The sequence below is a fragment of the Colletotrichum fructicola genome (assembly GCF_000319635.2).
Source record: "Colletotrichum fructicola Nara gc5 chromosome Unknown KSG_Nara_v1_contig02, whole genome shotgun sequence".
Taxonomy (NCBI): domain Eukaryota; kingdom Fungi; phylum Ascomycota; class Sordariomycetes; order Glomerellales; family Glomerellaceae; genus Colletotrichum; species Colletotrichum fructicola.
Genome location: NW_027094052.1, coordinates 3,268,467 through 3,295,464, shown reverse-complemented (window position 1 = coordinate 3,295,464; position 26,998 = coordinate 3,268,467). Strand labels below are relative to the sequence as shown.

At 55.6% G+C, this 26,998-nt stretch overlaps 10 protein-coding genes across 10 annotated transcripts; 6 read left to right on the top strand and 4 right to left on the bottom strand.

The window, feature by feature from the left end:
* Nucleotides 1-50: 50 nt before the first annotated feature.
* KIN28 (Serine/threonine-protein kinase KIN28) lies at nt 51-1,335 on the bottom strand (the record flags this gene model as incomplete). Its single annotated transcript, XM_032033773.1, has 2 exons — nt 51-1,063; nt 1,125-1,335. The coding sequence occupies 2 exons, from the start codon at nt 1,333-1,335 to the stop codon at nt 51-53; spliced, it is 1,224 nt and encodes a 407-aa protein (XP_031886932.1).
* Nucleotides 1,336-2,536: 1,201 nt separating this feature from the next.
* On the top strand, nt 2,537-4,027 carry sfk1 (the record flags this gene model as incomplete). The annotated part of the gene is made up of 5 exons (XM_066151159.1): nt 2,537-2,549; nt 2,900-2,975; nt 3,150-3,198; nt 3,250-3,697; nt 3,750-4,027. 5 exons carry the CDS (start codon nt 2,537-2,539, stop codon nt 4,025-4,027), a joined length of 864 nt encoding a protein of 287 aa, XP_066009369.1.
* Nucleotides 4,028-4,828: 801 nt separating this feature from the next.
* Nucleotides 4,829-7,222, bottom strand: CGGC5_v003658 (uncharacterized protein; the record flags this gene model as incomplete). Its single annotated transcript, XM_032033775.1, has 3 exons — nt 4,829-5,547; nt 5,600-7,075; nt 7,189-7,222. The coding sequence occupies 3 exons, from the start codon at nt 7,220-7,222 to the stop codon at nt 4,829-4,831; spliced, it is 2,229 nt and encodes a 742-aa protein (XP_031886930.1).
* A 2,186-nt stretch (nt 7,223-9,408) lies between these two features.
* On the top strand, nt 9,409-10,681 carry iphP-2 (Tyrosine-protein phosphatase; the record flags this gene model as incomplete). Its single annotated transcript, XM_032033776.1, has 6 exons — nt 9,409-9,485; nt 9,602-9,642; nt 9,709-9,784; nt 9,883-10,065; nt 10,137-10,272; nt 10,325-10,681. 6 exons carry the CDS (start codon nt 9,409-9,411, stop codon nt 10,679-10,681), a joined length of 870 nt encoding a protein of 289 aa, XP_031886929.1.
* Nucleotides 10,682-10,787: 106 nt separating this feature from the next.
* Nucleotides 10,788-12,055, bottom strand: ABP140 (tRNA(Thr) (cytosine(32)-N(3))-methyltransferase; the record flags this gene model as incomplete). The annotated part of the gene is made up of 2 exons (XM_032033777.1): nt 10,788-11,530; nt 11,740-12,055. The coding sequence occupies 2 exons, from the start codon at nt 12,053-12,055 to the stop codon at nt 10,788-10,790; spliced, it is 1,059 nt and encodes a 352-aa protein (XP_031886928.1).
* A 491-nt stretch (nt 12,056-12,546) lies between these two features.
* Nucleotides 12,547-13,672, top strand: oca3 (TPR repeat protein oca3; the record flags this gene model as incomplete). The annotated part of the gene is made up of 4 exons (XM_066151158.1): nt 12,547-12,924; nt 12,976-13,182; nt 13,237-13,390; nt 13,428-13,672. 4 exons carry the CDS (start codon nt 12,547-12,549, stop codon nt 13,670-13,672), a joined length of 984 nt encoding a protein of 327 aa, XP_066009370.1.
* A 1,659-nt stretch (nt 13,673-15,331) lies between these two features.
* CGGC5_v003654 (uncharacterized protein) lies at nt 15,332-16,145 on the top strand (the record flags this gene model as incomplete). The annotated part of the gene is made up of 3 exons (XM_066151157.1): nt 15,332-15,418; nt 15,947-16,048; nt 16,110-16,145. 3 exons carry the CDS (start codon nt 15,332-15,334, stop codon nt 16,143-16,145), a joined length of 225 nt encoding a protein of 74 aa, XP_066009371.1.
* A 2,468-nt stretch (nt 16,146-18,613) lies between these two features.
* Nucleotides 18,614-21,226, top strand: CGGC5_v003653 (Reticulocyte-binding protein 2-like protein a; the record flags this gene model as incomplete). Its single annotated transcript, XM_032033779.1, has 4 exons — nt 18,614-18,618; nt 18,709-20,605; nt 20,656-21,155; nt 21,208-21,226. 4 exons carry the CDS (start codon nt 18,614-18,616, stop codon nt 21,224-21,226), a joined length of 2,421 nt encoding a protein of 806 aa, XP_031886926.1.
* Nucleotides 21,227-21,752: 526 nt separating this feature from the next.
* Nucleotides 21,753-22,388, bottom strand: CGGC5_v003652 (Coenzyme Q-binding protein COQ10-like protein; the record flags this gene model as incomplete). The annotated part of the gene is made up of 1 exon (XM_032033780.1): nt 21,753-22,388. One exon carries the CDS (start codon nt 22,386-22,388, stop codon nt 21,753-21,755), a length of 636 nt encoding a protein of 211 aa, XP_031886925.1.
* Nucleotides 22,389-22,643: 255 nt separating this feature from the next.
* AP3D1 (AP-3 complex subunit delta-1) lies at nt 22,644-26,523 on the top strand (the record flags this gene model as incomplete). Its single annotated transcript, XM_032033783.1, has 8 exons — nt 22,644-22,664; nt 22,715-22,751; nt 23,052-23,082; nt 23,150-23,268; nt 23,330-23,526; nt 23,589-23,972; nt 24,027-24,255; nt 24,302-26,523. The coding sequence occupies 8 exons, from the start codon at nt 22,644-22,646 to the stop codon at nt 26,521-26,523; spliced, it is 3,240 nt and encodes a 1,079-aa protein (XP_031886970.1).
* Between the last annotated feature and the right edge of the window lie 475 nt (nt 26,524-26,998).

Below are 26,998 nucleotides of genomic sequence, written 5' to 3'. Positions count from 1 at the left end.
TTTCGCCATATTCATGAGATAAGAGCGTCAAAAGCCCCGTACGCCTTGCCCTATCTTGGTCCAAAGTCCAGCTTGCGCGCAACCTTAGCACCCCTGTCCTCCTCGACCAAACCCGGCCGCTTCTTGAGATCTGCACCCATCTTCTCCTCGCCGCCGCCCTTCTTGGGCAGATCCGCATTACGCGAGGGCTTGGGCTCAGTGCGCCACCAGTTGTGCTTCAACATGTCCTTGGCCGTGATGCGCTTCTTAGGATCGAGAATGAGCGTCTTCATGAGCAGGTCCACGCCCGCGGATCCCACGGTGCCGAAAGTACCCTGGTAGTAGTCCCTGCCCCTGACCGGCTCGCCGTCGTCGGGGACGGTGTAAGCCGGCAACTTGGTGACGCCTGGCCAGTTGTCTTCTGTGGGGGTTCCGACGGCACGACAAATGAGCGAGATCTGCTGAACCTCCGTCTCGGAAGGCATGTACGGCGCACGGATGATGAGCTCCGCAAACACGCAGCCTACGCTCCAGACATCGACAGCGCCGCTGTAGTGCTTGCAGCCGAAGAGCAGCTCAGGAGGGCGGTACCAGCGTGTGATGACCTGGTTGGTCATGACCTGGTGCGGATCCGCGAAGCCTCTCGCGAGACCGAAATCAGCAAGCTTGACCTCGCCGTCGGCAGCGATCAACAAGTTGTTGGGCTTGATATCGCGATGCAGCACGAAGTTCTCGTGGCAGAACCAGACGGCGCGGGTGAGCATACCCATCCAGGCCTTGATATCTGCGGCACCGTAGCGGACGTTGGCAGTGTCTTTGATGAGCATCTCGAGGTCGCCAAGAGGGAGGTATTCGAGGACGAGGTTGAGGTTCTGGTCTTTGGAGGAGAAGACGGAGAGGAGGGAGATGATGTTCGGATGTTGGAGTTCCTGGAGGTGCTTCAGTTCGCGCACGGCGTCGGGGGCCATGCCTTCCTGGTATTCTTTCTGGACTTTGATCTTCTTGATGGCGACGAGGGAGGACTTGTCGGAACGGAGGTGGCCGAGGAAGACGATGGCGTAGGTACCTTCACCTAGCTTCTTGCCTGTGCAGCGATTAGCATCGCCATTGTGAATTCGAGAAAACATATCAAATACTAGGCATACCTTTGACGTATTTGCGCTTCTCTTCCTCGTTCATCTGCTCGGCAAGGTCGAGCGTCGGCGGCAAAGAGGCGGGTGCATTCTTGTCCTTTGGCGGCTGCGGCGTGCCGTTGGCGGAAGCCTGGTTTGACGACACATTTTTGAATGGCGAGCCGATTGAGCCCGCCGGCTTCAGCGCGTCGGTCGCGCGGACGACCAGTGGTGAGGCCGACATCGTGGTTGTCGTGATGGCAGTGGCGATGCGGGATGAAGGTTCACGACGGACAAGGCGGCGGGATCTCTGCAGCCTTGTGAAGCGTCGCAGGGTTGATTGGTTCGAAGCGCCACAGCTGAGCTGAGCCACATTTCAGAGTGGCTGATTGAACGATGTCTCATGATTGGTGTATCAATGCAAGCCCAGAGACAGGCATGCCACGGCTGCTCAATTTTCTAGGTTCTGGGCTTTGTCAGGACCACGGGAAAGACTGGACGACACAACTCGAGTCCACGTACTGTACATGCGATTTTGCTGACTCGCGTCCGGAACCCTTGCATTGTCCCGTATATTCCAATGCGCAGTAGACACGAAGCTATCTTAGACGCACGTCGCCAGCCACACGCTGCTGACACCACCTGTTCGCGACATCCCAGCCATAGGGCACATTGGATAAGGTATTCCAGATAGGGCGCCGGAGGTGCCGGCAAAGCTGGCAGGTGCCCGTCTGGTTCGGGGCACCAGCCTCAAATTGCGCGGCGCAGAGATCACCCCTCGAGGCGGGCGGACTTTGGACGATTTGGCGCGATGCGACGGACCTGATCCCGAACCCAGTGGAAGACCCTTCTCTTTTCTGTCAAGCCTGCCGAAGTAGCTAGAAATTGCGGCGGTGCATGTTCACATGGCGAACACATCAACACCCCGTCACGCCGGCCGGGGAGGCGGACATGGTTGCTCCCCGTTTCCCGAAGTCCCAACACCATCTTCAGCCCTCCGCCGTAACGGCACCGCGTAAACTTCAAGGCTGTTCCCGTAAAATCCGCCCCGTCCGCTGCAGGTTACATGGGTTTGCCTTCCGGGGCCGAGGACAAAGCACCGGAGAGGGTGTAGGGTGAGAGGAACTCAACATCATCGATTGATCATTGAACCGCGGCGACCGCGCAGCGCAAATCGACTACTGCGTGGGAATTACTCGGCCAAACCAAACCGGCGAGACACACTAGAAATTTGATGGAAAGACGCGAACGCGACGCAACGCAACAGCAAGATGGCCCCGAAATTTGCTACTTGGCGCCCAGTGTTGGGCTTTTCGGTGGACACTCCCCTACGTCATCTCCCGGCGGTGCCCCAAAGCCAATGACATGGTCACCCCACATAGGCCACTGGTAGCGCGCGACAGGGTCTGGCGCTGGAGCTCGCCTGCTTCAAGTGCCGATCAGTCATGACTTCAGGCCGTGCCTGGCTGGTTGCTGTGCTACTTTTTTTCCTCAGGAGCGCCCGACGATAACGCCAGCCCGGCCCACACGGCACGCAAGTACCTCCTCCAGCCATCAGCAGGAGATCGTGCTATCGAACGGGGACGGGAGCGCCTCCCGAGTCTTAAGTCCGCCGCCCCGGTTCAGCCAAGACAAACATACGACGCTTCTCTTCTTTCCCAATCTAATGCTCAAGCACTGCCTTTTTTGACGTGCCACTGCCTCCTCCGCCCAACATTCATTAACCTCGAGATCTCCAAATTATCCCTCGCGACCACCACAGCACATCTCCCGTCCTCCCACGTGAAACACTAGACCGCAATCTTCAGGGGCATCGTCTCAATTGTTCTCGTCTGAAGCAGTCTTCCGAGTATCACTTCATCCCTACCCGAAAAATCACATTCGGTAAGTCTTGCAGACTAGCATGTGCATTCTTCCTTTTCATTCGTCATTCTGCGTCACCACAACCAACAACCCCTTGGATGAGGCTCAACGGCCTGGAATCATTCTCCATATGCTACCTCCTGCAAATACCAAGCAATGCCCCTGGCTTGGACATCAGAGCTAATCACCGCACAGATCGCCGTTCAGATATCTTATCGCCATCATGAGGATACTTTCGTACTGGGTAAGCCATTTTGCTGGCTCTTGACTCTCAACCGCATCTAACAGGCCGTAGATCTTCCCAGTCTTGTCGGGCCTGATGTGGCTCGGCATGCTACTCGGCATGCTCATCTACTGGATTGTAGACGAGAAGAGGATTGTCTATCCTAGCATGACCCCGCCTCAAACCATCGCCTACATCAGCGACGTTGGAGCTTATGAACTGAAGCCGCTCTTCATTGCTGGCTGCGTAATTACAGTCATCTTCCTCGACCTGTCCTTCTTCTCCGACTGCTGGCTGCGCCATACGGGCCGTCTCGCACCCAATACATCCAGGGGCCAAAAGATTCTCTTCGGCCTGTCCATCTTCTGGGCCATCGTCGGCACTGTGGGACTCATTTGCCTCAGTATTTTCGACACCTATCGGCACGATAACCTTCATTTGATGTTCCTTGGCTTCTTCATCATCGGCTACCTGTTGTCGGCTATTTTCATCTGTTGGGAATATCAACGCCTAGGAATGAGTACGTTCATCGTCTTCTCTGTACCAACGACAAGCTGCTAACTTTATTGCAGGATACCGCGAGCACCGCGTCCTAGCGGCTTCATTCTGGGTCAAGCTGATCTTCATCATTGTCGAGATCGGTCTGGCCATCCCGTTCGTTGTCTTACAGAAGCTTAAGCGCAACAACGAGGCGGCAATCATCGAATGGGTCATCGCCTTTGTCTTCTCCTTCTACGTCTTTTCCTTCATCATTGACCTGTGGCCTGCTATGCGCACACGCGACAAGACCGCACGGTTCTCAAAACCTGGGCTGAGAGAGATGTCTAGCACCAGTCCTCCCAACTTCTGAGACGGGAGAAGTTTTGCACGAGGTAGAGACAATGAATTGAAGAGATGAGGGATCGTGTGCATTCTTTACGGAATAGCGATGTTGCATTACGGAGATGGTTTCTGGGGCTGGCATTACGGGGCCGGCATTACGGGCAGGCATCACGGTCCTCACAAGGCCGGACGGAGTTTGGAGTTCTTTATATCCCCCTTACGACATGATGGAAAGCATTGCAGAGTTATCTATTGAGCGCTCGGAACGTATACTTCATGAATATTAATACCTGATTACCCAGTTTTAAAGGAGTTCTTGAATTTCCCTGGGCGTCTTGCCCACCACTACTATCGTACGAATATTAACCTATGGCTGACGGCGGTGACCAGAAGGATTCGATTGTATGGCCTGCACATGGGATGATTTGGAGGGTCTCGTTTTCTTGAGCTCTGATTAAGTTACGAAATTTTTCATGCAGGATGTTTTGGACAACAAGCACATGTAAGGCTTGAGAGTCGAGGTGTTATTCTAGGACATCTCTATACCATGATGCTTCGGCTTCGTATGTTCCTCTTTGTGTCAATCAGTCGCTCAAGCAGATTAAATCACGAACTACACGTGAGAATCTTCATCCAATACCAAAGCGTGAAGAGATTAGGAGTAAAAATAAGCATGCCGGTCTTTGCCGGTCTCGGCTGTCGATATTGAATGTAAAAATACTAAACACATTCTTGCCACTAACACCGCTCGCTGACCATCCCTCTGGGTAAGCCCCAAACCGTTCTATCCTGTACGCCCGCTTGAGAAAATGTCCGAAACCAAACGTTCCTATTCCATCATCTCTCGGAACCGCGAGTCTCTCGTCGGGCTGCTGCTCTTGTGCTTGCTAGGGTCTTTGAGGGTGGGCGGCGGCGAAATGGGCCCCTCGAGATCGTCTCTGGCCTTCACAAACCGCTCCGACTCATCGTCGCTCGTGATCGGGCTGACATCGTCATGGCCCATGGGCGACCGGGGACTCTCTCCCACCGACTTGCTGCCGCTCTTGCCAGCGATGGCGACCTCGCGCATGCTGGCTGATCTCCCATCGAGACTGGTTGCACTCTCGTTGGCAAGGCGTGTGAGTGCGACACCGCCGATAAAGCCCCTCTCTTCGGGAGGGTTCTCCCCGGCGGCTGAACGGCCCCGTGGGCGCGAGAAGCGGGATTTGAGCCACTCCTTCATCTTGTGTGTCGGAGATCCACTCTCGCTCGGCGAGCGAGCAGTGTCACTCCCGCTAGGAACATCTTTCTGGGTGTTGATGGTTGGCTTCGTGTGGCTTGCCCTACTGGACTTGGGCCGCGCATCCGCGTCACTTGTTTCGTACTGCTGGGAGGTCTCTCCTGCCTCGAGAGAGTCTTCGGTAGGGACCTCGGGCTGCTTCGACCTGCGCTTCTCGCTGCTGGAAAGGCGTTTCTCCTCCGCCCTGGCAGCCTTTTCCTCTTCCTTCTTGGCCTTGGAATCCATCTTCTCGCGATGCCGCCTCTCTTTTTCCTCTTGCTTATCTGATTCTGTAGACATGTTAGTACTGTTCACGCTTTTTGGAAAAATTGCGCCACATACCCCTGATCTTGCGATTGATCTCTCTGATTTCTCGGTCGCGTTCCTTCCTCTTCTCTTCGTCCCTCTTCTTGGCTTCGGCCTCTGCCTTGGCGATTTCTTGTCTCTCCTTCTCGATGGCGGCCTTTTCGTTGATCTCGTCGAGAACAGGTTGCACCCTCTTGGCGGCAATCTCATCAATGAGCGCCTGGTCCATGAACATTCCGCCGCCAATATCGAGTTTGCCCTCGTTCTCGTTGGGAACCGAGTGTTTGGCTTGGGCGGCAAGGTGAGCCTTGAACTCCCAGTCAGTCATGGTACTCGGTGGCACCATGCCCGTCTCCGCTGAGATCTTCTCGTCCATTCCCTGCAACCTGGCCCTGACGTTCCTCTGCGCAGCAGCCATCAAGGCTTCGCGGTCTTTGGCTCGCTTTTGCTCGTCGACCTTGGACAGGTTGGAGGAAAAGATGGACATCTGTCTTCTAATACGCTCAGATTGCTCCTTGTCCTCGTCCTTGATGTCACCGTCGCTCGAAGACCGTCGCCTCAGCTTACCCTTCATGGTAAATCTCCTCTGAGGTTGGTTCGCGGAACTGCCGTTGCCGTAGTATTCCTGGTAGTCCCGGTTACGTTGGTGTTCCTCGCTCAGTTTTGACAACCGTTCCTGAGCCAGCTTATACGCTGCCTCTTGCAGGTTTACGTAGGGCCTCGGCTGATTATCCGCAGGGCTCATGTCACCCGATTGCCGGTGAGCTTCGCGCGTTTGGTCAACCATCTTCTGTTGCTGACTGTACATCTTCTTCGCCATAGCCACAGCGGAGGCATGTAGCACGTCTGCCCTCTTCTGCTCATCAAGTTCCGGACCGATGGCGGGAGAAGAGGTGAACATCTTTCGTGGCAGGTTGGTGTATGGTACTGAGCCGGAAGTCTCGGTCGGTGACTTGGGCTTCGTAGGGCTGTGAGCGGCAGTGGCAGCACTGAGTGCATTGGCCGCAGCTCTAGACTCATCGGGATACGACTCCTTAGGTACAGGCGTGGATTTCGCGCGTGGCCTCGTCCGCCGTAGAGCGGGCATAGCGCTTTGAGCCGCGGAGAGAGAACCAAGACCGTCGGTCGAAGTGGCGTGCGCAGGCTTCCGAACTGACAGGCTTTGCTTGAAAGCCTGGTTGGCGGCGCTGTTTCCCCATGAATCGTGACGTGACGGGCTAGAGGTCGTCGCAGATGCCTGCTTCCTGGCCGAGGCAGAAGCTATCAGGGCAGCCTTAGCGCCCGCGGAGCTCGAGTTGGGTTCCCATGATGGGACCATCTTATAGTCCTTGGCCAACATAGCAGCTGTAGATGCTGAGGTTGACTTTTCGGGTTTCCAAAGGTCGATAGATTTTTGGTTGGCCCAGCCCAAGGATGCTGCGGCCCCAGCGGCGGCTCCATCACTTTTAAGACCAGGGGACGGGTAGCTGGGCAGATCCCGCGGGTCTGCGTACTTGAGTCTTCCTGAGTGGCCTGCTGATTGGGATGGTTAGAGTGACTTTCTTCGTTTTTTGATGGGTCACATTGTCTTTCTCTCGACAATGACAAGGGCTCGTATTTTTGAGGGGCTGGGTTCTAGTAAGTACCTGTTGCCGGTAGCGAGTACCGTGCTTCCGCCATGGCTGGCTGTTGCGTCGTTGTCTTGGAGCTGGCTTGCATCATCGCCAGCCCGGGTGCCGGCTTGGTGGTATCGATATACCCGCTTTTCTTGCGGAGAGGTTCCTCCTCACAGGGTGGTGACGAGGGTTTGATGGATGTATAACTACTAATTGGATATGGATAATACTACAAGGGTGACGGGAAAAGTGGAAAGTGATTGACGATATTCGGGCTTACACGCGCAGGGCCGCAGGGCCGCGGGTAAGTGGACTGAGGATAAGTTGGGAAGAGGCGCAAGGTGGAAGTTATTTCTGGAGCTGCTTATCCGAATTGTGTCGCAAAAAGGATCGTACGCACCACCAAAGTATCGGGTCGTAGCTGTCGTTTGGGGTATCGTAATTGGGACGACAAGAGAGTTACGTCGCAGGGTAGGGCAGTGCAGGTGCAAGTTGCAGGCCGCAGGATGGTAAATCAGGTACGAAATGCCGGAACAGGCGCGGGCGGCAGGGCATCGTGCCCAGGAGGGATAGGAGTTATATCATTCAACCTGCACACCTCGCGCTGGGAAACAGAGAGTCAGTCATTCAGGTCAAAGGGTGAAGGGTCCGGCGCGCACGATGAGGTATGTTGGGTCTGGTTGGCGCACCTCAGTCTTAGTGCTGGTCATGGTGAGCGACCACGGCTGCCGCCGTTACGTCATGTTGCGACTTGGGTGGTGGCCCATCCGCTTTGGGCCTTAGCGGTCTCCTCTGCCTATGCTAGTCGCTTTGAGAACCCTCCCAATGATCAATCCTGACACACCCCTGTCTAGCCCGTCTACCACTGCTAGTAGTCAGCTCAGAATGTCTTCACCTCAAAGAGTGGTGCACCTGAGTCTCCGTTGGGTACTGAGAGGAACGAATGACACCCACCAGGGCTGAACTGCGCTATCCGTTGTCGCAAACCTCCTCCACGTCCACACTGTCGGCTGCCTCGCCGGCGCTTGTGGCTTCCGATCGACACAATTGCCCTTTAACCTCTGGAGACGGCCATTCCGGTGTGCCGTTTTCCTGATGCTGCCGAGTGCTGGACCACGTTCTGGCCACTGGATTGGGCAATGGGACACGATGATCACTGGTTGGGACCTCGAGCTAGACCCAGCTCGACCGGCCTGGAGGGACTTGGGAGATGGGCCCTCCGAGCCGGACTCTGCCGCGTGCTGCTTCCCTGTGTTTCTCCTGTTTCCGCGTCTTCACCGACTGCGAAAGCCGAAGAGCTCTCTGACTTTGGGTGCCTGATAAGGCGCCGGTGATGGTCAGGAGAGTCAAAGACAGTTTGGATCAGGGCTCAGTAGAAGAGGAAACCCAATTGCTCCGTGTTAGAGGCATGTCCTGGGCTGATAGGCTTGCTTTTTCCCTTCGTTCCAGCTGCCGCACCGTACCTGATATCTCCTGAAGCTTAATGGGAGTCTTCATTCGTTGAACAGACTGGTGCACAGTCAGCCTCACCTCGGATGGTCGATGGATGGATGCATCGCATTCTGCATGCTTGAACTGCTACCAAATATAACCACTTGGGACGAAGGTCCCGACCTGTTCGTGCTCAGACAGTTTGCTCGATCCGATATTCTGGAAAAGCAGACATGCGACCTGGAAGCCTAGACTGTGCCAGTGCATCACCGACCGCATCTGCTTGGAACAGACGTCCAACAAGATTGCGACCGGCAAACGGCCTGATCTAGACCACCACCGCGCCATTTCACATCTCAGACCTGGGTCCTAGCTGCCCTCAGTGACATCAAAACCACCCCCCCCCCTCCCCCCCCCCCCCCCGGTTCTTAAGCTTTTCGGGGACTTGCAGGGATCTGCTGGACCCCGGTCGATGATCCAAACCGCCTATCTGACAGCGACAAGGGCGTCAAATTGAGGTCGGACGGCCCACGAGTGGGCTTGAGGGAAAGGGAGGGCCCGGGGGGTCACTCTCGCCTGGCACAATCACGTCCCCATATTCCGGGGGGAAGAAGCCCAGGGAGCAGAAAAATCGTGGCGTCAGAGCAACGTCGCTCTTCGCATCTCCATCGGTGCCAGAGACACTCACGCTTGACACACCCAAAACCCCCGCCGCGCCATCAAACTGCTAGTTCGGTTTCCCAGCGGTTGACTAATACCTAACCACCCTCCCCAAGACTTCTGCAGCGCTGGCTGGGCAACTCAACTGCTAATTAGGCCATGGACAATTGTGGCGTGACTTCCGTCCTGAACTTCCGTGACGTCGGTTCCACGGTGAACAGCTATCTTGGACGCAAGTACGTTTGACCCCCTTCTTACTGTGCACCCTCATTTTTGCCTGGTTATGAAACCGGGGTTCAAACAGAGGCACACGGCACACAGGCTGACTTCGTTTCTCGTATCTGCTGCTTAGACTTATCCGGGAAGGCTTGGTGTTTCGCTCTGCGAGACCAGGTGTGTGAAAACCCTCTAATGCATTATTGCACTCTATGCACAACTCTAGATTTTAATCATCTACAGACGATGCCTCGTTGGAGGACAGGAAACGCCTCCGGGATGACCTGGGCATCAAGGCGGTGATTGACCTGCGCACCAAGTAGGTAGCGACTGTCACACTCACACACTCACATTCACCGTCCTTCTCCCTTGGACATGCCAGATCCCGCACCCCGATCACCGACTGACGCCATCAAGGACCGAACACGTCAGGCAGGCCAAAAAGCGCCAGGCCGATCTCCAGATTCCCGCGCTCCTGCAGTCCAACGCTGCACTGGCTGAGCCGATCCAGATATCGGGCCTAAAGTATCACGAGATCAGAGTCACTGGCGGCAACTTTGAGCGCTTTCTGATATCGCAGGTCTCTTGGGGCGGATTCTTGTAAGGGAACTTGCTTGCATTCCCATTCCCTTTTGCTAGCTATGGCTAACTTCCAATCCCCCATTACGTAGCCGTCTCATCTTCCTGTTCATCTTCGGCTATCGCAATGAGGGTATCTCTATTCTATCCCGCGAGGTTATGCTGCCACGTGGCCTGGTAGGTCTGGGTCTCGACACCCTTGACCAATCCGGACCCGAGGTTACCAAGGTACGTGAGCCTTCAGCAACGTTGCACACCCATCTCTGACGAGCAGCCTCAGGCCCTCAAAGTTTTCCTCGACCCTGCAGGCTCGCCCACGTTGGTGCACTGCACCCAAGGCAAGGACAGAACCGGGCTCATCGTGACCCTCGTGTTGCTGATCCTCAATGTGCCTCTCGAAGCCATTGAACATGATTATTCTTTGACGCAGGGAGCGCTCGAATCCGAGAGGGTTGAGAGGTTGATCGAGATGAGAGAGATCGGTTTGACAGATGAGTGGTTCGACACGGCACCGGATATGATCGCCAGAATCGCTCAGCACCTCGAAAGCGTCTATGGTGGAGTCGACAATTACTTGGACAAGATCGGGTTTGACCAGGATGACCGTCAGAGACTGAGGGAACGTCTGCTATGCTAGACCAGGCGTCGGACTCGGCGAGGATGATGCCAGCCATCTGTAGCCAGCAAGCAGTAGCAAGCAGTTTCACGGGCGTGCTGTTCTGTGCGCTGTACTATCGACTTGCTCATTCCTTCGTAAACCGTCCTTGCATCCAGCACCGGTACATCTTCAGTTTGCGGAGTCTGTTGACCAGCAGACGTCGGTCGACACCGATGTCATTTACGGTGAATACGGCCTTTGGGTCATCTCCCTCAGTTTTCTTCTTGCCAGACCAAATCTGCTCAAGCTCCTCCTTGTCGAAGAAGTAGACTCGGGTGCCGTCGCCACGCACGTAAAAGTTTTCGTCGAGGTAACGACCCTTCTTGAAGCGAACCTGGGCGAGATCACCTCTTCCATAGTCTCGGAAGCAGACCTGGCCTCCTGGCTTGAGGAGTCGGTAAATGTTGGAAAGGGCCTTGTCCCACTGATTGGGAGCCAAGGCAGAGAAGATGAATATGAGAATAGCAATGTCGACGGATCCCTCCACCAACCCGGGCGGGAGTTCGTCGCTGGTCACGTCCCAGACGTCGGCCTGTACGATGCCTTGGCTGTACGCCTCCTGGCTTCGCATAACCTCTACGGCCGTCTTTGAGTAATCACAGGCATGGATCTTCAGGTTAGGGTTCTTGTTAAACTCCGCGATGGGGAAGGCGGTGTTGCCGGCACCTGCGCCTATTTCGAGGATCACAGTCTTGCCGGCATCCTCCTTCGTCACTTCTGTCAAGATAGGAAATTCCTGCTGCAGCCACTTCCTGTTCTTGAAAAAGTTTGCTGTGTTGTTCTTGTAAAACGCATCCCACATTTTGGCGGGGTTGGCGTTGAATCTGTCTGAAAATTTCTTGTCAGCGAGCCGCACATAAAGAAGCAGGCATAAAAAAAACAAGTAATTTTGTAAAGGTGCGATCAGATGGGAGCGAAAGACTATAACAGAAGTTCTCATCACAAAGATTCAGCTGAACTATGCGAAAAAAATCTGAATCATCATAACACCTGTGTTGTTTTGTTTTTGGAAGCAGAAGCAACTGGGTAAAACTTACTCTTGTCAAAATCAGAGACCGGGGACTGACGCTGCATCTCGTATTGCTGCTCGGCATACTCCTTGTAGGCATCGTCAGTCTCGACGTGGTCCCAAGCGTTGAATTCGAAGGCGTCATCGCCCTCTGCCAGGAAGCGACTGCCGAACTGAAACGGGTCGCTTCTCTTCTGGTTGAAGTCGGGGTCGCGCGATCTCTGGGTAGTGATAGGACGTTCCTCCTGGCCGTTGGGCTGGGACAACTGGAGATCGGCCGTCTTCTCAACGAGGCCTAGCTCGTCCACTCCGTTGGGAGTCTGAACGGCCTCGGAAGATGCCATTGCAGATGTGACTGATCAGTACACAGGGGCCGAAGGTCCCACGCTCACAAGCTAATGCGGGCGTGCACACAATCTTCAAAGATCTCCAGGTTTTGGGTGGCACAGGAGGAAGTGAGTAGGAGTGAAAACAACTGACAATTTTTGCGCGCTGGTGAAGTTTTTGTTCGCGACGGGGAAGCTGCGGTGGGGCCAAGGTCGGCACGACGAAGGGCCGGCCACCGACTGAACCAATGCAAAGAGCGCAATTGACCCACCTGTCAATTACCCCTGCAAGTTTGAAGTGCGGGAGCTCAGTTAGGTTGGTCGGCGTCGCGTATCTAGCTAGAGGCAGGTACCCAGAATCGTTGACATACAAACAACGTTCCTCCAACGACCGACGACAGCAACGAGAACCTGTACCTCGGAAGCCGACGCAGATCTGCCTCCCCCGATATCGCGCGACTCGAGCGAATACTCTCAGCGGTTTCTGCGAATACTACTGTCACTCTAACATGGCTCCATCTCTCGTGCGCCCCCAGGGCCACCTGTCCCCGGCTGAGGCTCTGGAGCTCGCCCAGAAGGCCCCAACGATTCTTCGAAATAACCCGAACGCGTTTTCTTCATCGCCCCTGGTCTCACTGTTCTCGGCATCCGAGACCCCAGAAATATGGATCATTTACGAAAACCTCCTGTTGGCCTGCCTTCGCACAGGCGACGGCCAAGCGGCACACCAATGTCTGGAGAGGCTGGTCATCAGATTCGGAGACGACAACGAGCGCATAATGGCATTCAAGGGCCTCGTGAAGGAGGCGGAGGCTGACAACGACGGAGAACTGGTCCAAGTGCTCAAGGAGTACGAGACGATCCTGGGACAGAATGCCACAAACATTGTTAGTTGACGAAGCCAATGTGACATACGAATACCTGCTGACTCTCAACAGCCGGTCGCCAAACGTCGTGTGGCGCTGCTCAAGTCAACAGGAAAGATCTCAGAAGCTATCAGCGCATTGAACTCGCTTCTCGACTTCTCGCCTACAGACGCGGAGGCCTGGGCGGAACTCGCAGACCTGTACCTCTCCCAGGGACTCTACTCACAAGCCATTTTCGCGCTTGAGGAGGTCTTGGTGCTGACTCCGAATGCATGGAATGTGGGTTATGCTACCATGCTTCACTTGGCGTTTTGTGTTGCTAACTGATGTCAGATACATGCCCGTATGGGGGAGGTGTTGTACATGGCCGCTTCAGCCTCGGACGGCTCTTCGCAGCAGCAACTAGCCGAATCTGTCAAGAGGTTCGCCCGCAGCATCGAACTATGTGACGACTACCTGCGGGGTTACTATGGCTTGAAACTGGCAAGTAAGCCCGCCAAGTGATCACCAACCGCAACTAACAGACCACCAGGCGACAAACAAACTTCTAAAGGAGCCCTCGAAGCCTTCGAGGCAAACAGATGCTGATGATTGGGCTGTCCCCGACACTAACACAGTGCAAAAGCTCAATGAGGTGGCTACGCAGAAGTTGGCCGAGATTGTGCGCCGCAACAGCGCGAAGGACAGATTATGGCAAGGTTACGACGAATCAGAAGTGGCAGCGGCGCGCGACCTGCTCTCCAAAGAGTCGGTTGAGCTCGTGAGATGAACAACGAGCCAAGAGCGACATGCAAACAACCTCATGATACATGGTCCTGTGACGATCCGGTCACGTTGGCAGGGCAGCATGCTAGCTTGCTTTATGCATGTAATTGACGAACTTGGCCCGACATATTCTGCTCTGCTCGTCGGGACTGGTGAGCAATCGGAACATTGGAAGCTGGGTCTGCATTGTATCTGCAGCGGATCACCACGTGCGACAACCATTGCCCAAGTTTCCTCGCTGCTTGCCGGCCAATGAGGGACATTTTGCTCGGTAACGGAACACGAAAATGAAATCAACGGGCAGCATTTTCTTATCGTTTAGGCATGCAGTTGGTGTCATCGTCATGTCGACAGTCGAATAGAGAGCGGCTCCGGTGATTTTGGCGATTGGGCAGGAAAAGGAGCCAAACTTTCAGCGGATACGTTTCACCAGAGGGGCAGACGGTGCCACCCAATACCTTCAAATGGATTTTCAAGTTATTTTCCTCTCAGCTCCACCGCTCCAGTCGCGGCCATACCCGCAGGCGTGCCCAATGAAAGATGATCGAGTTGCAACTTGTCGCAGGGCTGCATGTCATCCAAGGCTCCAGGCATGGCGTTGGGAGCCCGACGACTAATAAGGCCCACAGCGTGCGCTGGCAGTGAGTCAGTGATATGATCCACGGACGGGTCTCAGGCACCGCCATTCAAGAACCATGCCGAGTCGATCTGAGCAAGCAGAACATTCAGAGCTGTCGGGCAACGACGAAGCTTCGTCAGGCGGGGTCTATTTTGGATATTGATGATATGTCAGGACATCCATATGCCAATCAAGTTGCGCTGACGAGGTTCAGGTGTCACGTATATATCCGGGCGGTGCCATGTAAGTAAGCCGGGAACGAAGACAAGCCAGCGAGCCAGCACTTCATACGTCGATACCGACCTCAACTCTTCCCTGCTTTCTCCGTGTTCACGAGCAACTTGGCGCTTCAAATGAGGAAGAAGTTAAGAGCCAAACGCCGCTATCGTCACCCGCATTAGACCGAACCCTCACACCCAGCAAGGACAATCGCTGCTGCTGCGAAGACCTCAGGCCACGCGAAGCCTCGGCTCGTTCTTGATGTCTGTGGAATTCGGCCTCCATTTTCATGATGCCTTGCCTCGCACAGTACAGAGTACCTTCACACTGGACCCAACATTTGCAACATCACTCTCGCACATGCACAACAACGTTGCCCACTTGCAAGAGCATGGAGTAGTCAGATTCGTTGCGAATAATATCATTGTCAGTGCTATTATGTATCCACTTTTATTTTAGTGTGAAGCAGGCTGCGGATTGACTGCATAGTTTCGATGGCTAGCCAAGTCGACGAAGGGAAAACGAAGCAGCACATGTGGGGAGTCGGAGACGGTACAGCGCGGCGGCACAGGACGGCAAGGCAGGCTCGCACACGACAAGACTGACAATTGCGTCTGCCCTGGGTAAGGTACCTCTTCTGCGGAACCGGACGACACGCACATCAGCTGCAGGCCTCACAAGTACGTACGGGTACGGCGCCCTCCCGAAGTACCGTCGTTTCTTGCGGTGTGTTAGTCCCTCCTGCGGTGTGGTCAGGTAGGTGAGGAGGAGGCGAGGCGAGGCGAGATGGAACCAAACTGAACTTGGAAAGCCAGAGATTGGAATATGAGTGCTGACGGCTGCCTGTGGTGTGCAGTCCACCTGAGGCGCTCTCAGTGGCCATTCCTGCCGGCTCTTAAGAGAGGAAGACGAGTAATAAGCCGCGAGCCCGGGTTACCGGGGACTGAGGCACACAGCTAGGTGGCGCTGAAGGTAAGGTACCTTAGGAGAAGCAGCAACAGCAACAGCAACAGCAGCGGCGACAGCGGCAGCGGTAGGAGCGAGAAGTAGCATCGTTCCAGTTGTCGCCGCCGACGCCAATCGTCGACTCTCAACTCCCGTCGAGTCGAGTCGACTCGACGTTGACCCCTCCCTCCCTTCCGTGCTCCTCCCGTGCCGCCAAATAAATACTTTGCGACGTCTCATCCAGCCTGCTTAAACATACACTTATTCCGACCCCCAAACCTCTGGTTCTTTTCTTCCTCGACATCCCACCTTTCCTGGATTTTGTCCAGCAATTGCTCCCAATCGGAAGCCCATGGGAGAAGAAAAAGGACGGGACACTCCCAGCCGAACCACCGCAGAAGCCCCACCAGCATCAACGAACGCCTGCCTTACCTAGAGGACCGTCCCGCAACGGAGCCCTGAGCCACGTCCAGAGCACGTTCCTCACCGAAACAGCTGGAGCGAGCGAGCCAAAACATCCATCGGCCGGTGCAGGTCGACCACCAGGGCCACACCACAGGGCAGACTGACACCATCGGTGCCGTCGGTAACAAAACGGTACGTACTGTCTGAGGACTGGGTACGCAGCTAGAGCTTATTTGACCCCGACCACGACCAGTCTTATCCGAACCTCGCCAGAAACCTTCCGGCCTAGAACCCAATTCAGCAGGAGACAGGCCCCGTGCATCTGATCTCCCATCACCTCTGGTTTCTGTCAGGTCTCAGTCGGTGTTCTGTCTCAACTTGGGATCGCACACCGCCAGGGACCAAAACAAAACACATGAGATTGGAGTCAAAGCAAAGGTATGCAGAATGCAATCTTTTTTTCTCACTGTTTTCCGGAACGCGTTTATTGCCTTGCCCATGCGAATCGAATCGGCCATCATCCCTCGCGTTGCTGCTGCTGTCCGTCAGGCACGTCTGGTGTTCCTTGCTTTCTTTTCCTGTTTTCTTCTTCTTGTTGATTTTCTGCATCTTCCCTGTCAACAAGCTGCCAAGTGCCGGCTACCTACATCTCGCATGTTCTTAACGTGCCTTACCTTAGGTACCCTACTCTACCTTGTCCACAGGGCAACGAGCTGCCGGTGTCGCCGGGGCTGTTGTTGACGTTGGCATTGCCGTTTTTGCTTGACACACTGCGTAGCTGCATAGGGCAGTCAGTCTACAACGGCCTCGGTCGGTGGCCGTTTGGAGAGAGGGGCGGCGTTGGATTTCGGGCATGCCACAAGTCGTGTATGTGCAGGCAATCTGGCGCAGCGCCGACCAGCGGGGTGGTGGTGCTGGTGCTGACAGTCATTCAATGACATTCCAACGTCCACTTTGCGGTCCCATCCTCCACCAACGGCGTGGCCCAAGGTCCATCTTTCGCTGGGGGGTGTCCAAGTGGGACAACAAAGCAAGGGGGATTCGAGACCGCCGCCCAGCCTCAGATGTCCCCTCCCCCCCTCCATGTTCGCAGTTCTACCTACGGATACCTGTCGTCTGCATCGTCACCCATTCTCCTCCGGCTCTGGCTCAGATCACTGGCCTCTGCTCGGTTCTGCCCACCTCTCTGCCTGCTGTGCTGGCCCTGACCCTGCCCTATTTCGTACACCACGCGGCAGCTATCTTACGCTGTGGCGAGATGTTTTGTGCATTTTGTCTCGAAGCTGGCTGTGAGAAATGGCGGGGTCCATAGTGTGGTCTTGGTCAGGCTCCTCCCGCCTTTTGGTCGGAACTGCTGGTCTCGCATCGTGCTTGCCCCTTCCCCTTCCCTTCCATTGCTGGGCGGCCCCGTCGTCTTCCCCTCCCCCCTCCCCCTCCTCCTTCTCAAGCCCCCCCTACTGCTACGGTGGCTCCTATTTTCTTTCCTCTTCTCTTCTAGGCCTCCCCATCCACTCTCCTTTGGGACTTCCATCGTGTCTGTGTGTCCGTGTCCAAGTCCATCGCTCATGCCCCCATGTCAATGGCCTGTCTTTTCACGGACCTGGCGTCTCGCCAATTCCATTCCACATGATTTTTGGGCATGTCACTGATCTGAGGCTTGTAGCTTAGCATCCCCCTCCAGTCCCGCGGCACGACACTAAATACCCAACTTGTCCAAGGCCATCGTGTCGCTTGGCCTGATCTTGATCTCGTCTCCCGCACTTTGCCTGCTCACCGACAACACCCGCCTGCCGGCTCCCGGATCCCAAAAGAGGAAAAGAAGAACCAACAACTGGGTCTTTTGCTCTCTCTCTTCTCCAGTGCCTGGTTCCCGCTTGGCCCTCGCCCACCCCACACTGCTTCCACTCGGCTTTCTTTCTCCTCCTCCCAATCTTCGTCTTCTCGCCTCGCCTCGCATCGCATTACAGCGCAGCGCAGTGCATCGCACATCGCATCGCCACCATTCAGGCTCCTCTTTGCTCTTCTCTTCGAGCAATCAAAAAATCAGGGCAAGCCAGCTCTCCCAAGGCAACCAGCCGCCCAGGCCTGGCCGATTCGTCTAGACTGCAGTGGCTGCGGCTTAGTTTGTGCATACAACCTTGTCTTACGCCTTGTAACGGAGCGGTCGACCGACCCGCAATAGCTGCCCAGCACCAGCTGCCACTGTTTTCCACTCGCACCCAATCGCGCTTCTTTTTGCGCCCAACTGCACGATCTCTCGCCAAATAGCAGGGGGCTTCCCTGGTTACATCCCAAGAGCCCACGAACGAATATCCACCCACCGACTGCCGCCCACCCCTCAATTTTCGCGAACCGCCCGTCTTGCAACTCAGTCGCCCTCACAGAACAAAACTCTCTTTCCTCGCAATCCTGCTGTTGCGCACATTGGACTCCTGTCATCTGATCAGCTTTCTGCCCAAGTGTCGCCCGTCCGTCGTCCGCTTTTTTGGGTTTGTTCGTGCCAGCTATTCATCCCAACTTGGATACCCCCTCTTGTCACTGCGAACCGCGCAAGGACGAACGCTGCACGGCCTCATCCAACCTACACACCAACTTCTCTCTCCGGTTTCCCGTACCGGTAGCCAACACCCTCAGTAACCTCGCCGGACCGTTTCGCGCAAATCTCTCTTTAACCACGCCGCTCTCCCTTCCGAGTCTGTCGTGCGAAGAGGGTTTTCCCACCGCCCACGCACATACACACACACACACTTCCTTATTATGTCGTAAGTGTTGTAATTTTCAACTAGGCCACCGGACAACCGACTCGGTGACATTCACACAACAAACAACACTCAACTAACACAATCCGGAAGACACGGTTTAAGAGATCGGTTTGCTTCATCCCGCGGGGGAACAACATCTCGTTCCGAATCCTACTCTGAAGACGACGATCGAGACAGCTTTGAATCTGGTGAACACGACGAGAGTTACTCTGACGACTACGAGGAAGACCTTGGCCCAGAAGACTCGGCTTCCGTCAGCCCTCAAAGATACCGCCCACAACAAACTCGAGCTGCCTCTCGTCACCACGAGCTCCCGCAGCACCCGCAGCAGCGCGAACAACTAGCATACCGCCCTCCCGTCAATTACGTTGACCCGTATCGGCCCGGTTCAGTGCCGAATCCCCCAGAAAGCGTGGATCCCTCAGAGGAATACCACCCGGCCTATGGCCACCGCGGTGGCTACGGTGCCCGCGCACCTCCGGCCGCCCATGGCGGGCCGCAAGGTCATGTCGGCCATGCCGGTCACAATCCCTATTTCCCAAGCGGCCGTGGTCACAACGGCCACCCTCAGAGCGCCTATCAACAACATCAACATAGTCATGTAGGCTATATGGGTCAAAGCCCATACGGAGCTCCTCCCAACACCATGGTTCCTTACGGTTATGGTGGTCCTCCGGGCCACAACCCCTTCTCGCCAATGTCCAATGGAAGCGGTCAGAGCTATTTCGGAGAGCAGCCGCGCAACTCTCAATATGACATGATGCCCTACAATCAGCCGCAGCCCCCTGCTTTCTACGGCCATGGCCCCCCCGGTGGACCTGGAGGCTACCAAATGCCGCCGCACATGGCCCAATACCTGTACTCCCAAGCTGCTCCACCTCCTCCACCTACGGAAGTTGGTCAGCCCAAGACTCCCGCGCCTGCCCCGCCGCCGTCACCGCCGAAGCCAGACCCAGAGAAGATCAAGTTGCAGGAACAACTTGAGCTCTTCAAGGCAGAGCAGGCTCGCAAGGAGGAGGCCGAGCGCCGGCGTGAGCTTGAGGAGAAGATTCGGAAGGATGCCGAGGACGCCATCGCTCGGCGGATGGAGGAGATGAGGAAGGCCCAAGAAGACGCGCGAAGGGAAATTGAAAGGGCCAAGAAGGAGGCTGAACAAGCTGCCCGTGAGGCTATCGAGGCTGAGCGCAAAGCTGAGGAGCAGAGGCAGAAGCTGCACCAGGAAGCCATGGCCAGAGCTGAGCGTGAGGCAAGAGAAAAGTACGAGGCCGAGCTCAAGGCCCATGCCGAAGCAAAGGCCGCTGAAGCAAAGGCTCGCGCAGATGCTGAGGCAGCTGCCCAATTGAAGCTCGAGCTGGCCATCAAGGCTCAGGAAGATGCCAGAATTGCCGCCGAGAAGAAGGCTGCGGAAGATGCCGCAGCGAAGGCCAAGTATGAGGCCGAGATGAAGGCCACGGCTGAGAGAGAAGCCCGTGAGAAGATTGCGGCCGAGAAGAAGGCGGCAGAAGAAGCCGCGGCAGCCAAGGCCAAGTACGAGGCCGAAATGAAGGAGAAGGCCGAGAAGGAGGCCCGCGACAAGATCGCGGCCGAAAAGCAGGCTGCAGCGGATGCTGCCGCAGCTAAGGCCAAATACGAGGCGGATATGAAGGAGAAGGCTGAGAAGGAGGCTCGTGACAAGATTGAAGCCGAGAAGAAGGCTGCAGCGGACGCTGCCGAAGCTAAGGCCAAATACGAGGCGGATATGAAGGAGAAGGCTGAGAAGGAGGCTCGCGACAAGCTGGCGGCGGAGGCTAAGGCCGCGGCAGATGCCGAAGCTGCTGCCGCTGCGGCCAAGAAAGCCGAAGATGAGCTCAAGAAGAAGGCTGCCGAAGATGCCAAAGCCAAGTACGAGGCCGAGACCAAGAAGAAGGAAGGCAAGCTGCCGATCAAGTTCAAGGACGCCGTCGGCCGCAAGTTCAGCTTCCCATTCCACATCTGCGCCACCTGGACGGTGAGTCGAAAGCACCCAGCGATGTTTGTAATGATGCTAACAGGTTGTAGGGTATGGAAGAGCTCATCAAACAAGCTTTCCTACACGTGGATGTCATCGGGCCCCATGTCCAGGAAGGACACTACGATCTCATCGGCCCCAATGGTGAGATCATCCTTCCCCAAGTATGGGAGAGGGTTGTCGAACCCGACTGGACCATTGAGATGCGCATGTGGCCCATGGAGAAGGCGCAGCCAGCTCCACCCCCGGGCGTGTTCCCTCCAGGTGTGAGACCACCACCAGGACAACACCAGAGGACTAGGTCCATGGGGGGTCCGGGGGGTCTGCCACCGGGTTTCCCGAGGCCCGGGGGTGGTGGCGGGGTTCCACCACCACCCCCGGGTTGGGCAGGTAACGGTCCGCCACCACCGCCGCCTGTTGGCGCCATGCCTCCCGGCCGTGGTCCGCGTGTCATCAATGTTGGCCCGGCACCTGAGAAGAAACGTCAGTCCAAGGGAGGGCAGGGATCCATGCTCAGCTGGATGGCCGGCGCCAAACCCGCAAAGAAGAAGTAAGCAATCTCAACCCGTTGTACGGCCGCCAATTATCTAACAAACGAGTAGGAGTAGCAAGAAGACCTAATGGTCAGTGTTGTGCATTGCCAAACAGTGTTTTACAACATATACCACGAGAACTATTTCTTACGAATTTGCGGTTGGGATCTTTCTGATTTACACATGATACCTCATCGCGCATTATTTTGCTTTTCGCAGATTCCCACATAGTTGATTGTATGTATACAACGCATCTCACGGAATCATGGCTCATTTTCTTGACGTCTATAACGCATGTATGCCCGGAGTATGTGCTGCGGGGAGAGTGATTTTGAGAACGGGACCAAAGAGCCAAAGGTTGGAAAATCTTCCGCGAGGGTCGTACACAGAGAGGAGAGCCTTGCATCAGAGTTGGAGGAGACTGCGACATTTTCAGGACACGGCGCAAAATAAGGGAGGACCACACCGTGTTTTTGGGTTAGATGACTTTTTTGGTTGCGGTTAGATGCGTCGAGTTTTATGTTACAAAAAAACACTCTGAAAAGAATCATCATAATTGCGCATGCGCGTTCTACCGTCTATTGCCCTCTGATTTATGTTTAATTGCCGTCTGCTTATATCCTTGGTCTACCAAGCACACTCTTGACGCGCTTCTCGAACGCTTGAATCATTACACCAGCCACCTTATCAGACACCGCAGCGCTCACAGCGGAGTACAACGGGTTCGCAAACTGGAATCTAATGACCAGGTCCACCTCCGTGCCAGTGCCCGTAGCCAGTGGCCGCAGCTGCCACATCGTCACCAAGCTCCTGAACACCGCACCGCCCTCTCCTCCATTGCCCGGGCTGGCACCCGGAACGTCTGCACCGCTGATCGCCTCGACGCTTTTCCCGGGTACACAGTGCAGCCTACTCGTGAATGTCTCCTCGAAGCCGCCCCAGCCCACGCGCAAGTCGGCCTGCGCGGGCCATTTGCGCCCGTTCTTGTCGGGGGCGGTCCATTGCGTGACACGGGACTGCGCGCAGTATGGCACGAAGGTCGAGTATGAGTCCACGTCGGAGATTACGTCGTAGAGCTGGGCGGAGGGGTATGGGAGGGTTCGGGAGGCCGTCAGGACCTGCGGCTCGGATGAGGGGATATTCGGGAGGTTGAAGAACTGCCGCGCCGGCGTGTGGGGTCGTGCGGCGGGCGTACAGCGGATGCTTCCCAAGGGAGAGAAGATCCGGAGAGCTGGCCGTATGGTTGCCATCGTGTGTGGGCAGTTCCGAAGTATGGAGCTGGGAAAAGGTTGGGGAGCGTGGTCGAGGTTTTGCGCAGTGTTGAATGAGTGGAAGCTCGACTTTCAACGAGCCATGGTCTATAGTACAAGCCGAGGAAGCGAAAGTGAATTGCCGCTCGAGGAAACTGCTGTCAACTGCCGTTCCGCCGCAGACAGTCCTCAATCGGGGTCGTCGCAAAAGTTGTTCGTGAAGCAAGTCGCAATGACGACTAGAAGCTGTCGCCGATGAAGAAGCTAGCAGTCGGTGTTAGTGGGCTGCTACCGTCGTACAGTGGGACTGATTTTTCACTGTACAGAACACGGTACGAACGGCTAGCATCATTTTTGGTGGGGGTGAGCACCATGGCAGCACGACAGCAGCTCTCCACAAGCCAAGTTCAGCCACAGCAGCCCGCATCACCGTTCCCCGACTCCGACATCCCTTAGCTTGACGACCAGCCGAAACCCGTTCCCCAAGGCACTCTCCCCACGAATGTGCCAAAGCTGTGCGGCCACACAACGGGGGAAACCATTTCAAGATGCGCCATAGAACCCCGACGACCTGACCCGACTTTCGTTTACTCCCTTCCACGACGAACCTACCCACGAAATCCCTCCCCTCCCTCGACGTAACCTACGACCAACCCGTTTAAGCCCCGTCGCGTGGGGCTGTCATCGTCAAGATGTAGGTGTTGAGAGCAAGCGGCACGACACGGTGGTGCAGCACGCTGACAGCGATGGGATGCCCACAGGTTCGAGAAGTCCCTTTACGACCTCATCAGAGGCCTGCGAAACCACAAGGGCAACGAGCGCGAGTATATCCAGAACAGCTTAAAAGAATGCCGCTCCGAGGTGCGCGGGCAGGACATGGGTGAGCCAGCCCCCGGCCTTCCATCTTCGACTGCGTATCGATGGCTAATAGTCTCCGACAGACGTCAAGGCGACGGCGCTGCTGAAGCTGGTCTACCTCGAGATGGTTGGCCATGACATGTCCTGGGCTTCGTTCCATGTCCTCGAAGTCATGTCGTCGCAAAAGTACCACCAGAAGAGGGTTGGATACCTGGCTGCTGTGCAGAGTTTCCGGTCTGACACAGAAGTGTTGATGATGGCCACGAATCTCTTGAAGAAGGTACGTCACTGCGCTGCGGGTGCATGGCGAGAGGGTGGTATGCTAACGCTACTTCTGCGTAGGACTTGACCTCGACGCAAGCGACGACAATATCCCTCCCGATCTCTACACTACCACACATCATCAACCCGTCCCTAGCCCTCTCGACCCTCCCCGACCTGCTCCCCCGCCTGAGCCACTCGAACCCCGCCATCCGCAAGAAGACGATCGTGACGCTGTACCGTCTGGCGCTGGTGTACCCCGAAACGCTGCGCGCAGCCTGGCCCAAGATCAAGGAGCGTCTTATGGACAAGGACGAGGACCCGAGTGTGACTGCAGCTATTGTGAATGTTGTCTGTGAGCTGGGATGGAGACGGCCTCATGACTTTCTTCCTCTGGCGCCCAGGTTGTTCGAGCTGTTGGTTGATGGTGGTAATAACTGGATGGCCATCAAGCTGATCAAGCTGGTAGGTGGTGCTTTGAGTAGCACGCAAAGGCGGGAAGGCTGACGAGCAATACAGTTCGCGACTTTGACGCCACTAGAGCCCAGACTCGTGCGGAAACTGCTGCCGCCTCTCACTGAGCTGATTCGGACGACGCCCGCCATGTCACTACTGTACGAGTGCATCAACGGTATTATTCAGGGTGGCATCCTGGGTAGTGAGGATGACATCTCAGGCCAGGAGGAGATTGCGACTCTTTGCGTGAACAAGCTCAGGGGCATGATCATGGTGGATGGCGACCCGAATCGTAAGTCACGCGACTCGGTCCGTGATCTGGGGCTAACTTTCAACAGTCAAATACGTTGCGTTGCTCGCGTTCAACAAGATCGTATTGACACATCCCTTTCTGGTCGCGCAACAGGAAGATGTCATCTTGGAGTGCATCGACAGCCCCGATATCACTATTCGCATCAAGGCTTTGGACCTCGTTCAGGGTATGGTCAGCAGCGACAACTTGGTATCCATCGTAAGCCGTCTTATGAAGCAGCTCAAATCTTCTGCTCCTAAAAGAGATCGGCCGGGGGCCCCCATTGGTCCTGATACCGGGACGGATTCTGACGACGAAGCGCAAGTCGAAATTCACACTCCAAACAAAGAGGAGGAGGAGCCTCCACTACCTGATGACTACAGGAGCGATGTGATCGGAAGGATTCTGACCATGTGTTCACAAAACAACTATAGCAGCCTGGTGGACTTTGACTGGTACATTGATGTTCTCATTCAGCTTGTCCGCATGGCGCCGACGCCACGGTCAGTCGAGACGGAGCTCGACTCAGTAGCAGCCTCCGGCAAGTCGACAGCCGGAGATGTATCCGGCATGATTGGAGACGAGTTGAGGAATGTTGCTGTGAAGGTGCAAGCCCTGCGAGGGGCTTCAGTCAGGGCCGCTGATCTGATTATTCAACAACTCAATTCGGATACCCCCGCCGGGCACTCCCTCTCTTCGGCATCACTCAAGTCAACTACGTGGTTGGTTGGAGAATATGCCAATCAGCTCGCTTTCCCTGAAGACACTTTGGGAAACATACTGCGGATTATCCCCCGAACACATATTCCAGACATCCTTACGACGAGCCTGCAGGCCGTGACGAAGATCTTTGCGTACGTCGCCGGCAACGATGGGCAGCCTTGGACACCGGAGTGGAAAACCAAAATTACCCTGCTTATGGCGCGGGTAATTCACACGTTAGAGCCGCTCGCCCTCCACCCAAACCTAGAGGTTCAGGAGAGGTCGGTGGAGTTCATCGAGCTTCTGAAGCTCACTGCCGAGGCTGCGTCAGGGCAAGCGCCATCATCTGAGGACACTCACCAAGACGCTCCCCTTCTCCTCACACAAGCCATCCCATCTTTGTTCCAGGGATGGGAACTTAACTCTGTTGCTGTTGGCGCCCAGAAGAACGTGCCAATACCCGACGGTCTCGACTTGGACGAGCCCATCCACCCCAACCTGAGTTATCTTCTTTCGCAAGCGGACATCATACCTATGGAGGCGAGCGAAGCGGACGACTTCGAGGTTTACTACCACCAGCGTCCTGCTCCAACCAGCATATCTTCCGCGGAGCCGGCTATCAACAAGATTGCAGACGTACCAGAAGAAGTCGTCAGCTCGTATCAACAAGCGACTGAAGACAGCTATTTGGACGCAGACATCGTTGCAAGGCGGAAGGCCGAGCGAGCAGAACGTAACCGTGACGATCCATTCTACATTGGCGGAGCAGACAGCAACCCCAGATCGTCAACACCAATTCACAGCATCTTACAAAAGGAGAATGGCCCGGATCTTGACATAGACTCCATACCGATAATGCAGTTGGACCTCGACAAGCTAGGCTCATCTGCTCCAGGTCCAACATCACCCATCAGCCGACCGCAGCCGCGACCGAGGCAGCACGTTGTCATCGCCGCGGACGAGAACCTGGTAGGGAGCGGCGTCTCCACTCCGCGCAACTACGAGTCCGAGAACAACTCCGACAGCTTCACCAAGTCGCGCGCCAAAAAGCTACGACAGGGTCTGTTGCAAGTCGACTCGTCGACCCTGGGTAGCCTCAGCCTCGAAGAGAGTGGCGGCTCGGGTGGCATGGGTTCCTCCAACGCGCCATTCGATTACGAACAACAGCAGCGCGAGGAGGCCGAGATGGCGCAGGCAATGAAGGAGGTCGAGAGGCTGCGTCTCGAGATGCAGCGCGCCAACGAGCGGATCCAGGTCGCGCAGGGCGTCGATGCCGCCGGCGTGGTTGTCAAGAAGAAGACGAAGAAGGCCAAGAAGGACGCCGACGGCACGGCGGTGGTGAAGAAGAAGAAAAAGAAGGCTCCGGCCGTCGTGCTCACGGACGACGCCGAGAACGGGGCCGGCGAGGAGCCCGCTCCCATTTCAGCCGCCCCGACATTGACGGCTCTCGAAGGCGGAGACGACGCTGGGCCGGCGGTCGTGGTGCCCAAGAAGAAGAAGAAAAAGAAGACGACCAAGATGGCTGAGATTGCGGGGGACACGCCTAGCCCGAGTTTATGTAGTTAGTGGTTGTAGTGGTGGTTTGCACTCATGACAACGAATGGCGCAGGAAAGGTAGCATATAGATAAAACAAAATGCGAAGGCGCGGTGTATCCATTCATTCCTTTTCTCTGATACTTATTAGGCCATACGAAACAATTTATGTTCTTGAAGTTGTCACGAGAAGATACAAGAAGGTTCGTTAGTATCAATCACCGTCCGCACGACACGACGAAGCTACTAGACGAAGCTTTGACCGAGGTGCTTTTCGTGCGTTTTCCCCTGACGTACTGTGAAAGCCCCTAGATGGGCTCGAAACTTCCTCAACATCAATCACCATCAACAAACAGACTTGACAGGCAGGATCTTTGAACCGTTTTTGGGGGAATCTGTCTCTCTCTCTCTCCCTCTCTCTTCTTCATCTCATCTCCAACTCCAACTCCAACACCATCTCTCGTCCCCTCCCTCCTCTCTCCCGCTCTCTCGTGGTTTACGTACAGA